Source organism: Xiphias gladius, chromosome 10 (assembly GCF_016859285.1).
Source record: "Xiphias gladius isolate SHS-SW01 ecotype Sanya breed wild chromosome 10, ASM1685928v1, whole genome shotgun sequence".
Taxonomy (NCBI): Eukaryota; Metazoa; Chordata; class Actinopteri; order Istiophoriformes; family Xiphiidae; genus Xiphias; species Xiphias gladius.
In genome coordinates, this window is record NC_053409.1 from 19,319,612 (window position 1) to 19,333,744 (window position 14,133).

Consider the following 14,133-nt stretch of genomic DNA (forward strand, 5'->3'; position numbering starts at 1 on the left):
CTCTTTTATCTCCTCCTCTCCCTCCTCTTTTTGTCTCTCCCCCATTTCTCTCCTGTCAACCCAATCAGTCGAGGCAGATGGCTGCCCACCCTGAGTCTGGTTCTGTCGGAGGTTTCTTCCTGTTAAAAGGGAGTTTTTCCTCTCCACTGTCGCCAAGTGCTTGTTCATGGCGGAAACTGTTGGGCTTCTCTCTCTAATTATGTAAGGTCTTGACCGCACTCTGTAAAGCGCCTTGATATAATGTATGAAATGATTTGACACTATAATTTAATTGAATGTCAGCCTCATGGTACTGTAGCGCCAGAGGATAAGCAAAGTCATCGGGATACTTCATCTGGGAACCATGAAAAATTTTGTGTCAATAGGTCCAGTAGATTTTACTGAATAACTGAAGACTTTGACCAGCTGGTCGCACTAGATGAAAAGTCAGGGGATCACCAAAGTTAGGCTTTTCTCCTCGGGACACCATGAATGTTCATTCAAACGTTAATGAAAGTTGTTGAGAAATTTTGGACTGGACCAGCGTGGCGGACCAAGCGGCCAACAGACAGACACTGCCATTCCTAGTAAAAAATGTACATAAATATTCATTTTTTCAACTGCCTTCACAATAAAGAATGTGATCATTATTTAATGTCTTTAAAACTGTAAATATCAGTGAATGTGTGAGTCAGTGTCTTTTACATTTAAACATATCAATATTTACCAGCCCTTCAAAAATCAATGATAGCGAGACATGAAATGGGGCACACACAAACACGAAAGCCCTCACAAAATGTTTACTTTGCTACAAACATGCATGTTTCCATACACAGTACACATGTCCACTTACAGACACACATACAGTACACACAAACCCACTTGAAAAACATAGCCCAGCACATCCTTGCACCCAAAGACACACACACACACACACACGCACACACGCACACACACACACACACACACACGCACACACGCACGCACGCACGCACACACGCACGCACACACACACACACACGCACACACACACACACACACACACACACACATGCAGGGTGTTGCTTTTGCTTCCAGATAAGTCTCTCTCCATAGACCAGCGTCTGTGTACATAAGGGGGAGCAGAGAGGGAAAGGAAGTGAGAGGAATGAACTCATGTCGTTAATTTGTTTCAACTCAAGTAGCAGCGAATGCCAACAGCAAATCTTCCGTAAACATTCCCACTACTTCACACTTGTTTACTTTCTCATGCTCTCTACAATCCTTTCCAGCTTTGCTACACTTTATTATTTGTCTTTTGTTCTTTTTTCTTTTCTTTCCTGTTTTCCTCTCTGTCCTTCTCTCTGTCTTGCTCCCTGTTACTGAGCATTGTGCTAAAAGCTGATATTAGTGCCCTTGGTGCTGTGCCAAGAATACTAACTCACAGCTCCCTGGCATTTCATCCCTGGCATTTCAACGGCCTCTGTGCTACCTGGGTCTGTACTGCCAGATTACTTAGGATTACATTTACACACACGCACGGACACACACACAATGAGACGCACACATGCACAGACACAGACTATTTCCCCTTACAGAGGAGCACTCACCTTTACTCAAATTGGCAGTTGTTGTTGGCTCACCCCCTCAACTGAACCAATAAGTTCTCAGGCAGTCTTTTACCAGTGTAATTGCAGTTTAAGTTCGGGAATTAATCTTTGATGTGGTTTAATGGTGTGGGTTGTATGTTTGGGGGTAAATAGCAAATGTGCTGTCTTCCTCAAAGAGACACAAAATATGAAAGGGAGAGTGAGGGAGTAGGAGGAAAAGATCATAGGAAAAACGGATAAAGATGAAGGCGGGAGGAAATAGGTGAAGCTGGGTAGATAAATGAAAAGGAAACGGATAAGGAGAGGATATGCACACATATAAAATGCAAAGACAGAGGGCAGGTAGAACGAGGCGTGGAACAAATAGAGGGCAGGAGGTGATGAGTGAACAGGAGGAGTGATCTCACACAGTGAAAGAAAGACACGGCCCCTGCGAGCAGAGATGAAGGGCTACTTTAATTGCGTTTCTGATGCCTGCTTAATCCTATTCTCCATATTAATCCCTTACAATGTACATAATCAAAACAAATACACCCAAGGGGGAAAGGCTGTTAATAGGAAACAGTAATACAGATAAAGTGTGCACATGGGACACCTGTATACAACCTTTGGGGACAAAGTAAGGACATGTCCCAGCCAGGACTCTCCCTGTGTAGTGACCGGGTACCAAAGGGGGTTTGCGATCTCACTTGAGACCCCTAATGAATGTCCTACTCCTGGAATGTATTGTGCTGCCGAAATGCAATTGTACTATCATTTTATTCTTGAACACGGCTTTATATCCATGCAAAAGAGCAACAAGTGGAAACAGTCACCTTGCCCAAAAATAAAATTACATCTGAGTGTACCTTTGCTCAGCTACGCTTATGCATACTGCTGAAAAATATCTATTCTTGGTGCGCCCAATGTTTCAATTCATCACACTGCCACTTTCCAGCCTTTAGAGTTGTGGCTATACTTAACGATGCATATCGTTTATTTCACATCTAATTCTTTTCACTCTCATGGTCGATTTAAGTTGAACGGTTTTTTCTATACTCTGAGTCTTACTATGTGGGAAGGTGCCCTCCTTGAGAACATTACAGTGGCAAGAAAAAGTAAGTGGACCCTCTCAAATTATCTGCATTTATATATAAATTTGTCTGAAAATTGTAATGTTCTTGTCCATATTGAATACATCATTCAAGCACTCACAGAGTTGGTTGGAAAAAGTATGTGAACCTCTAGGTTACCGACGTCAACAAAAGGTAATTGGAGTCAGGGGGTAGAAAACCTGGAGTCCAATCAATGAAACCAGACTGGAGGTGTGGGTTAGAGCTACTTTGACATATAAAAAATGCTCAAACATTTTGAGTTTGCTGTTCACAAGAAGCATCTGCTGATGTGAACCACGCTTCACAAAAAAAGATCTCAGAAGACTTTTGATCAAAGGTTTAAAAAAGTATTCTCTAACAGTTTAGATATTCATCAGTCCAGAGTTAGACAGACTATGTATAAATGGAGATGATTTAGTACCGTGGCTACACTCCCTATAAATAGGAGCCCAGCTAAGATCACGCCAAAGGCACAAGACAGAAAGATCAATGGGGTAAAAAAATAAAGAAGCCCAGAGTAACATTGTTTAGGGAGAACATGCAGCACTACATATGGCATAAAAAGAGCACTGCATACCAACATGAAAACAACATCCTGGCAGTAAAGTACAGTGGAGGGAGCATCGTGATTTGGTGCTGCTTTGCTGCCTCTGGGCCTGGACAGCTCATCATCATCAAGGGGAAAAGTAATTCCCAAGTTTATCAACATATCTTACAAGGTATTGTCGGGGTAGCTGTCCACCACCTGAAGCTCAGTAGAAGTCGGGTGATGCAGCAGGACAAGGACCCTAAACACTTAAGTAATTTTACAACAGAATGACTTCAGACAAAGATAATCTACCTTTTGGATCCTAACAATATGGCTGATTTGAAACAGTTCTGTGGGAAGAATGGTCCAAAATTCCTCCTGTACATTGTACAGGTCTGATCCGCAACTACTGTAATGCTTGTTTGAGGTTATTTCTGCCAAAGGAGGTTCGACCAGTTAATAAATCCAAGGGTTCACTTACTTTTTCCATCAGCACTGTGAATGTTTAATGGGTGTGTTCAATAAGAACTCCAAAGATTACTGTTTGTGTGTTATTAGCATAAGCACATGGTGTTGGTCTATTTTTCTGACTTAGATGATACATTTTATGAGCAATTAATGCCGAAAACCATGTAACTCCAGTGTTTATTTAGTTTTTCTTGCCACAGTATCTATTTACTGAAGAAAAACATGTTTGAGTCTGATTTCAGTATGTACAGTATGTACCATTTTACCCTATGTCCTGTTATTCTCCCTTATACTGTCATGTGAGTTACCATGTTCTGATGTGTAAGGCTGATTCACCACAAAAATTACAGTCACTATAAAATCTATTGCACTTAAAATGATTCAACATACAATCATCCTCTTTGCCCTGTTATTGATAAATGGACAAAAAGAATCTGAGCTCTCTTTTTCTTTTTCGTCAAATGAATGTAGCATCAGATTCACCTAATAAATGCAATATTAAAGATGATTATAGGGTAGAAGAAAAACTACCTTTGATTATGGGTGGATGTTTTGGTCTTTATGGATAAACCGTATCAGCTTGGTTACAGAACAGACTGGTGCATTCAGACACTTATACATCTTGTATAAGACACCTTGTGACAAACCTAGCTTGACCCAATAATTATATCATTTCATAACATAAGCAGACAGAAATACATTTGGAAACACTCAGGCTGTACTCTGTCCTGCCCAGGTTGAACAGGTACCTGAAGGGAGAGTTCATGAAGATCCTTACAAGTTTAATGCTGCTGGTTACTGCAGCAGATCAAAAACCCCCAGTGTTGGTTTTCGTCTTTTTTTCTGTATCAAGTAAGTGGAGCGTGAGGAGAAGAGGTAAGAAAACACTTTTTGCCCAACTGTCTTAGATTTGTCAGTAAACCGCACCGGTATCGCAGCAGGTCACCCAGCAGGCTGTGAGATGACCTGCTGGTCCCCCGGAATGTGTGTGTGAGAGACACAGAGAAAGGTAAGTGATGCCTCTATCTGCAGGTTCGCCACAAGAACCTTTCTCATGTCAGACCTCAGACTGAAATGGCCCCCACAAACTCACCCCATGCCAAATCTGCAGAGAGTGAGAAGGAAAAGCAGAGACAGAAGAGACAGACGGGTATACACGTGTGGTGGTGTCTGACAAACAAGGAATTATCAGAGAAAGAGAACGTAGGGACCCCCGAGACCCACGCACCACTGGCCAGATTTTCACCTGGTAGACATAAAGATTTACTGAATGTTCTGCTCTAAGGATGGCAAATCACATCAGGAGCAAGAGAAGTGAATGCAGGATGGATGGAGGGAGGACTGAGTGCTGTCCCCTCCATGGAACCACATTAGCATGCACAGTAGATCTCTATTACGGCATCGGCGCTGGCCATGGTGCTGAAAAGATGTGGTTACACAACGGATAATGTTCTCGCTGGACGGCGGGATGGAGGTGGGAATAAATCTCCGAGGAAAAATTAAGATTTCAGCAAGCCATTAGCTTTGTGCTGGCCAACCTGGCAGGGAAATCGCTGGTGGAAAGGTGCTTGTAAGCGGCATGTTACCTCACGCAACAAATGCCCGCAGTTTTTAACAGCATTTACCCTTTAAAAAAAAAAAAAAAAAGCATAAACTTTCTTTTTGTCTTAAAATCAATCTTTGGGAAACTTAGAGCAGTTTAATTCGTCCTATGCTCTAGATGTGTGTGTGTGAGAGACACAGAAAGGTAAGTGATGCCTCTATCTGCAGGTTCGCCACAAGAACCTTTCTCATGTCAGACCTCAGACTGAAATGGCCCCCACAAACTCACCCCATGCCAAATCTGCAGTGAGTGAGAAGGAAAAGCAGAGACAGAAGAGACAGACGGGTATACACGTGTGGTGGTGTCTGACAAACAAGGAATTATCAGAGAAAGAGAACGTAGGGACCCCCGAGACCCACGCACCACTGGCCAGATTTTCACCTGGTAGACATAAAGATTTACTGAATGTTCTGCTCTAAGGATGGCAAATCACATCAGGAGCAAGAGAAGTGAATGCAGGATGGATGGAGGGAGGACTGAGTGCTGTCCCCTCCATGGAACCACATTAGCATGCACAGTAGATCTCTATTACGGCATCGGCGCTGGCCATGGTGCTGAAAAGATGTGGTTACACAACGGATAATGTTCTCGCTGGACGGCGGGATGGAGGTGGGAATAAATCTCCGAGGAAAAATTAAGATTTCAGCAAGCCATTAGCTTTGTGCTGGCCAACCTGGCAGGGAAATCGCTGGTGGAAAGGTGCTTGTAAGCGGCATGTTACCTCACGCAACAAATGCCCGCAGTTTTTAACAGCATTTACCCTTTAAAAAAAAAAAAAAAAAAGCATAAACTTTCTCTTTTTGTCTTAAAATCAATCTTTGGGAAACTTAGAGCAGTTTAATTCGTCCTATGCTCTAGATGTGTGTGTGTGAGACTTCTGCTTGCCTTAGGGCAAAGCATTAATGAGAAATAGAGAGATATGCCCTGTGAGTTTTTCCTCCACTAAAATGCACAAAACAAGAGTAAACTCTTGTCTATCAGGAGCAAACTCATTTCTGCATTGGACTGTCAATCTTAAAACAAGAATCGTAAAATAATTACGGGGAAACATCTACGATTCCTTGCTGTTTCAATTCTGAATGAAAACATTAAGTGCAAATTCTCTCTGGGACCCGGAGAAGCGGAAGGAAATGTTACCCGACAAATTTTCATTAAAATTCAACAAGACGCAGGCTCCGTGAGAGGTTAGATTATTGGCGGGCAGGCGCATGCAGACACACAGACTCACACACACACACACACACACACACACACACTCACACACACACAAACACAGATACACACACACACACACACACACAAACACACACTTCCCAGCTGGTGTGCCTTCCTCCAGCAGAGACTGACAGAAGCGGGGCGACCGCTCTAAGCTGTGAGCGCTCATCTCTCCTCTTCTCCACCAGCGCGTCTTTTACTGTTGACATAAAAACTTTGAAAAGGTGAGAGGCGAAACGTCTAACGCCGACAAATCGACGTCGAGAGCGCGCATCACCAAAGGAAAAGGGAGGGAAGGAAAAGAGCCATCAAGTCCGAGAAAAGCGGTGGAGCCGGGAGCAAGAGGGAGCTATGCCATCTCCCGCCGAGCAGAGCCCAGTCCTCCTCTGTTGTGTGTCGGAGCTGCAGAATGGTGTCTCTCTCTGGACTCTGGACCTACTGCCTCGCCCCTGGGAGATCTCATCTCCTCTTCCTCTCTGCCAGACTGCTCCTGCTGCTTCTCGTATTAACCGTCCTCTCATCGCCCGAGCCCTGCTTCCCTCACCCCCAGCCTTGCCACATCCTCGCCCGGATAGGACACACCGTGCGCCTCGGGGCGCTCTTGCCGACCCGCCAGCCGGTACGGATACAAAACGCGCTCAACCGCGCCCTGGCTAGCCTCCGGCACCAGAGTGGAGGGTCAGAGTCCTCCACGACTACCTCCCAAACACCTCCTCTGCTGCCCTACAACCTGAGCCTGGAGATGGTGGCTCGATCCCCCGTGGGAGGGGACCCGGAGTCGTTGTCCCGTAGCGCCTGCCAGGACCTGGTGATCAGGGGGGTGTCCGCCATGCTCGCCTTTCCCCGCTCCAGGGAGGAGTTGATCCAGGTGGAGTTCCTCTCCTCTTTTCTGGAGATCCCCTTCATCTCCATCCTGGAGGACACGGAACCCCTTGTGACCAAGGTATGGATGGATAGAGTGTGTGTTTCTGCATCTGTGTGCTGTCCCCATGCACCTGTAACAGTCATCTTCAAAAAAAAAACCAAAAAAAAACAAAAAAAAACCCACAAACCACTGAACACCATTTGGATATATTCCATTGTGGCAATGCATTCTGTACCTTGCAATGCAAAGAGCAGCAAGCCAAACATATTTTCATTTGACCCTTTGTCAGAGAGTTGGAATTTAAGGATGAGGCTTTGACTGACCCGTTACCCTGTGGCAAAACCCTGTGGCAAGAATTTGGGTGGCTGAGCTTGTGCAGCTGCTGTTGTCACCGGCTAGATATTAAAGCTGGTTAAAGGCAAAGGAATAGTGTCAGAAGAAAAAATAATTGTATTCATTTTGTGGGATGATGAGAGAAATTATTCTTAATCTCAATCTTAAGAATGATTAGAGTAATAATATCAAGAATAGAATAGTAAAAATGTAGTTAACTGGTTAAGCAGATTAAAAGACCATTTAGTGCCTCAGATTTTCAAATTGCAGCACTAAATGTCTTCTTCCAGCAAACTCTGATGTTCAGATTGATCTCAGTTGAGCTTTGCTGGTGAACCTGCAGGCCCTTCACATGCATATTTAATATCTGGTAGCTCTGCCTTGGTATTGGACTGAACCCACAAGCCCTCCAGCAGCAGAGGTTTAAAGTGAAATACTTTTTTTTCTTTAAGCTCTCTTCCTCTGTGTGTGTGTGTGTGTGTGTGTGTGTGTGTGTGTGTGTGTGTGTGTGTGTCTGTGTGTGTGTGTGTTTGTATTTGTATGTGTATGTGCCTGAATCCGGGTGTGTGCATGTATGATTGAAGAAGGTTGTGTTTTGGCACATTTCAGAGTGAATCATTCAGACAGTTGAGATCCTGACAGATGGATGCTGTGGAGAGGTGTGGCGCCTGCAGCTTGTGCCATTTGTGTGTGTGATCACACGTGTATGTTTATGTGTGAGTGTGTATATGTTGCTCTGTGTGCGTAGAAATGTGTAGGTAGGCAATAAACATGTGTGTGAGTGTGTGTCATTAGTTAGTATTCCCAGCAGCAATCGAGTTGCTTGCCAGTCAGTCAATCCAGCTGCAGTCATATCCACCTCTGTCCAACTGAGCAGCCAACTGCATCTCTCTGTCACACACACAACATGTCAGTGTACACACTCTTGCACAGAGGCAATCAAGACACCACACACACAGAAAGGCACACAGGAGGACTTTCAACTTTCGTACAGGTTCAACTAAGAAACACGCACACACACACACACACACACACAAACACACACACACACACACACACACACACGCACACACACACACACACACACACACGCACACACACACACACACGCACACACACGCACACACACAGACTAAACTAAGAGGCAGCATTAGGGAGACAGTGAGGAAAGAAAGGGGGGGAAGTGGTGGAAAAGATCCATAGTTTAAGTCTGAAATCTTTGTCCTGTTGCGTCTCTTTGTCAACAATGGATTGCTTGTACTTGACGGATGTGTCGGCAATGCAAGGAGATGAGCAGGGGAGAGCGGCAGGAAAAGAGGAGAGAGAAAAGATGAGGTGAGAGAGAGGAGAAGGGGTGGGCCGGGAAGGAGGAGAGGGGTTTTTTTGAGCTGTGGGAGGCCTTTCATTTCTGCATAACTATGCCAAGCAGTCACTGGGCAAAAGAGAAACAACCCTCACTGTCTTTCTCTGTATCTCTCTATCTCCGCTCTACAGTATTTTTAGCACTAATTTCATGCAGAATTTTCATATAAACGAATGCCTGTTTTGGTTACCTTTGTTGTTCATGCTACACAAAAGTAGTTCAGCCTTATATTAAATTCATGGAATATTTTTTTCCAGGGTCAGAGTAGTCGTTCTTGGTTATTTAAGGTGATATGTTCTAGGTGTCTGGCAGCGGCAATATCTGTTTGTTTGTAAGCAGTAGAAGAAGAACAGGGGAGCTTTGAAGAGTAATAGCTAACAGACAGATGACTTTCCAGAAACTGGAAACAACAGAAAATCCATGGTCAACGTTCACAGTACTGAAAGCAGTGTGTGAAAAGGGAAAATAAGGAAAATCCCACCCATTTTGCAACAAAAATGTCAGTAAAATAAAATACAGAGAAGAATCTTGCATATCAAGAATACCAGTAATCTTCCCCTACTCTTGTAACAGTGTATAATTGTTGCTTAGGTAAAGAGTATAGTACTGAAATGACGATTTGCCTCACCAACTTCCCAAAAATGCCCAACTTTCACTTGTTTTCAGCTTGTAAATTTTGAGGATTGGCTACCTTTCTTTGTTTATTACTGTAAATTGAATCGCCTTGGCACTGTAATGTTGTTTTGGACTTTGGTCAGATAAAACAAGCAATTTGAAGACATTGCCTTGGACTCTGGGAAATTGTAAAGTACATTTATCTGGAATTTTACGCAGTAAAAGATTGATTTACCACAAAAAACACCCAACTGCTTTATTGATAATAAAAGCGTCAGATGTTGCAGCCCTAAAAGAGAATGAATTTCAGTATGTTCCCAGTGAAGGATTGTAGGGTTTTCTGTTTCTCTAACACTCCAGGGTGCACCTCCATAAAATGGGAGCAATGTGAGAAAGAAAATAACAGGAGGCAGGTAGGAGGTGGGGAAGGTTTTTAAACACACACAGAGAGGGCAGTGACGAGTGGGTTAGGTCAACAGGGAGGCAAATTGTTACCCTGTGCAAACAGAAAACAATACACTGGTTTCTCTGCAGATAGCAAAATACTGTAACAGGAGATATAATTCCAATTAAAAATGTTATTTACATTTTAGCATCAGGAGGGAGGAGTGCTCCTGAGGGTGGGAAGAAGGTCTGGAGAAATAAAGAGAGAAAACAAACACTGCTGCCAAAAAATTGCCGGATCTGTCACAGACGGATCCAAAAAGAGGAGGGGTTTTTTTTGTTTGTTTTTGGAAGGAGAATCTTCTCTCCCAAGTTTTTGGAATTGCCGAGATTTCTCTGCAGGATATTGGGAATTTAGCCCATGTTTCTCTGCTGAACAGATCCCTTCCCTGGACATCAAAATGAGGTTGATAGACAGAGGGAGGCACTTGCACATACAGGCTATGCATCCCTCCAACTGTCAAGTTAATTTTACAAAAATATTAAAATACTGCCAAAAATAAAAGATGACTTGTGTAGTGTGTTTCCATCACAGACTTCCTCAAGGTCAAAGAACATGTCAATTAGAAAAAAAAAAGGTCTTTCAAGAATTAATTAGTTTGTGGCAGACTATCATTTTTTTTACTGTCTAATTTTTGCCAATTTCATCTGAAAAAAAAGAAATGCACTTGGCACAGTCGCAATGTGACATTTCTTGGAGGTGGTGATGATAGAGATTTTCCAGACTACCTCTCAGGATACCCGAAACCCCTGCGGAAGGGTTGTCATCATTATGTACTAGAGGAGGAAACTTCTCGCATAAATTATCACAAACGTTCTTAATTGTCAACACATTCCTGTATTGCAATATTGGGAAAATTTCAGTACCGGTGTAGACAGAGAGACTCAAAAGGTCACAGATGGAGAGAGCGACAGGAAGGCAGACAGAGACAGGGGTCGGTTGTCTGTCTGCGTCCTCCTCCCTCTGCTTAGTCAGACAGAGCTGTGGGACTTGGTGATGCGTCTCAGCAAGGAAGTGCTTATTCCTTCCAACCTACTTAAGCTAATTAGAACCACTGTGTGACCCCTAACTGTAAATCTCCCCCGTCCATCTATGGTAGGCAGGATGGGGGCAGAGAAGAAGAGGAAGGAAGAAGGGACAGAGGGAGGAGGGGAAAGAAAAAGGGCTTTTTAATTCCCATCAGGGCCATTACGGGCATTTGGGCAGGTGATCTGTTCATTAGTAGCCTTTGGGTTGGATGTTTAAGTAAAGCAATCGAACAATAACCTTAATTAACCTAAAAAATGAAAGAAATGGGTTTTAGAATTGGTATTCCACAAGTTTAATAGGATGTGTTGATAATAGCATAGTCATCATTGAATAAAATAATTTGGTTGCACAATTGCCAACAGATTTAATTAAAAAGATCATCTACATAGCCAATCTCAGTTCATTTTTAAAGCAGCCGGCCTTATTAAAGCTCAGTCTTACCAAACAAATCTAGATTCGCTGATAGTATTGCTGATATTATTTTGTGGATCATGATTTTTCTACTCCAGAAATGTATTAGTCGGGAGAGCTGAAGGAAATGGTTTTGCTGATTCCTGAATGTGATTAGGTGAGAGAGGTTGTATGGTGTGAATTCATTATTTGTCATTCTTCACAGTGGAAGCTAAATTCCTGCAGCTCCCTTTACTCCCAGCTATAGTTAATTCTACTGAAATACACCCTGAACTTCTTCCATATAGCACAACGTATAGGACTATATTTCACTGTCTACTACTGAATGCATTTCATATTTTTTTCCCTCTTTGTAGTTCAGTTACCTGTATTGTAGGGAATATAAATGTTCTAATATTCCCTACAATACAAAGAGCATTTTATTCATATTTCACAGTCTTGTTTGTACCTGCCTTGTTTTTTTAACCAGACCTTGATCATATATATATAAGCGTATTACAAGTACAAAAGCATATTAGCTTGGATCCTGTTGCTCCAACCCTTTGCACTTGTTACTGTACTATTGTTTTGTTTTTGGTCTTTTTTTTCAGTAATACTGATCATTTATCTGAATTAATTTGTCATTTATTTTATTTTGCAGCTGCAATTTAAGTCCTTCTATATCACAGAGTTAGTTGAAGGCTCAAACGTCAAATTTGGATGTCGTTGTCGTTATCCCTAAAACATACTGACTACAATACACACTTAGATATATTTCTGTAGTGTGTTATTCATGAGGTTTTACTGTTTATGATTCAGAATAACCTTTAACTACTTTCTTGTCTGCAATCTATCCATCCTGCATTCTTTCATTAAGTCACTGCTTTTTTTAATGACATACCTCATTCTGCTTAGTAAAATGAAGATTAGCACAGTAGAAAAAAACCCAATTTACGACTTTGAATGAAATTACATTTTAATCCAGGGACCCTGCTGAATAAGACGCATTGTGGTTCTGAGCTAGCCCTGCTCTCGAAGGACACACACACACACACACACAGACACACACAGACACAAACACACACACACAGACACACACATTCACCCACTCACACACATTCTGTGCACTCAAATACACAGAGAAGCACATGCACACGCCTCACACAAACTTCTACCTGCATATATGAGATTCACATACACATGCATACAGTGTCTGCTCTGTGCTCACTAAAGGTTATTAAGCCTAATGAGGCTTTACAAGGCCATGCTGCCTTTAGTGTTTTCTTTGAGATGATGAGGGGATTTGTGCCCCAACCACAGTGGAATAAACGAGTGGAAAGAGAGGGACAAAACTTCTGCCAAGCCAGAGCCACAGGCAAACTGACAGTTTGAGACAAGCAGACCACTTAATGCAAACAGCTCAAAGCTTCTTTATTAGTGTTATGATGACAGTTCAGTGCGGTCTTGACTGAGCCAGATTAATTGAGCAGAGCAGAAACAGCAGAGTATGTATTACCAAAAGGACTTTGGGCCGGTTTGAGCTGCCCAGTATGGCATTTGAGTCTGTGTTCTAATGTTTGGCGTGTGTCTTTGGCTTGTGTTATTGCCTCTAGTGAAACAAATGTCTCAAGTAACTCCACACCAGTACAATAATTCTCTATAGGGCTTTAAGAAAAAAAAGAAAAGAAATGATGCAGTGATGGGGAGAGGCAGAAAGGAAAGGAAGGGTGGCATGTATCCGGGAGAGAAGGAGATGTGGTTATCATTATAGAAAGATAATAGAGGGATTGAAGGTGGTATGTATGGATAAAGGAATGATGGATCAAGGAAGAAAGAAGGAATCAGTCGGTCAGGAATGCTGAAAGGAGGGGAAGGATGACAGGAGGTCCGGGTCTTGTGCTTTCTCTTCCGCTGAGGAATTTGATGGAGGCAGTTTTATCTAAACTGTGCCGGTTCATTAGAGGATTAGTGAGTGATAACTTCAAGCTATCTGTGATTGAAAAACACGCTCACACCAACACGCGCACACACCCAAACAGATAAGTGAATGCACACATACACACATTCTGTCTATGGCTTACGCACACTTTGCTCACGTAAACTGTACTCATGCAGGCTTATTCAAAGCATACAAAGACAAAAGAACACACTTTGACATGTACCTCCACACTTTCCACACCCCACTGAAGTTACCTCCATCTTTCCATTCCATAGAACTAATGTTGTTGATTGTGCAGCAGTTATTTGTGTGTATATGCACATGAGAATGTGTGTTATTGTGTTACAGTGGGTGGCAACTGAGGCAGAACACCAGAAATCCAGGCCAGGTGGGCTTCAGTGATAAGGACAGACTTAGAAATAACCCACGCAGTACCCTATAGAAGCTCCCATAGGTCACAGGTTAAAGACAAGCAGACGGGAGAGGCAGACAGGAGGTAAGACAGGTGAGAAAAGGTGAGAAAGACGTGCTGATATTAGATTAAACAGACGCTGACAGATGGCTGTGGGACATGGTCGAGCATGTGCCAAAGCGACAGGCTAGCCAAAACCCAGGATTGAAGACGAGAAAGTGGGGTAAATGTCCAGAAGGGGGGAAGAGAAACTTCAAGTAACAAT

At 42.9% G+C, this 14,133-nt stretch overlaps 1 protein-coding gene across 1 annotated transcript in view; it reads left to right on the forward strand.

The window, feature by feature from the left end:
* The first annotated feature begins 6,886 nt into the window (after window positions 1–6,886).
* LOC120795657 (glutamate receptor ionotropic, NMDA 3B-like) overlaps window positions 6,887–14,133 on the forward strand; it is a 61,612-nt gene continuing 54,365 nt past the window's right edge. The window contains exon 1 of the mRNA XM_040137736.1: window positions 6,887–7,420. Within this exon, the coding sequence (XP_039993670.1) occupies window positions 6,887–7,420 (534 nt within the window). The remainder of the gene's footprint in view (window positions 7,421–14,133) is intronic.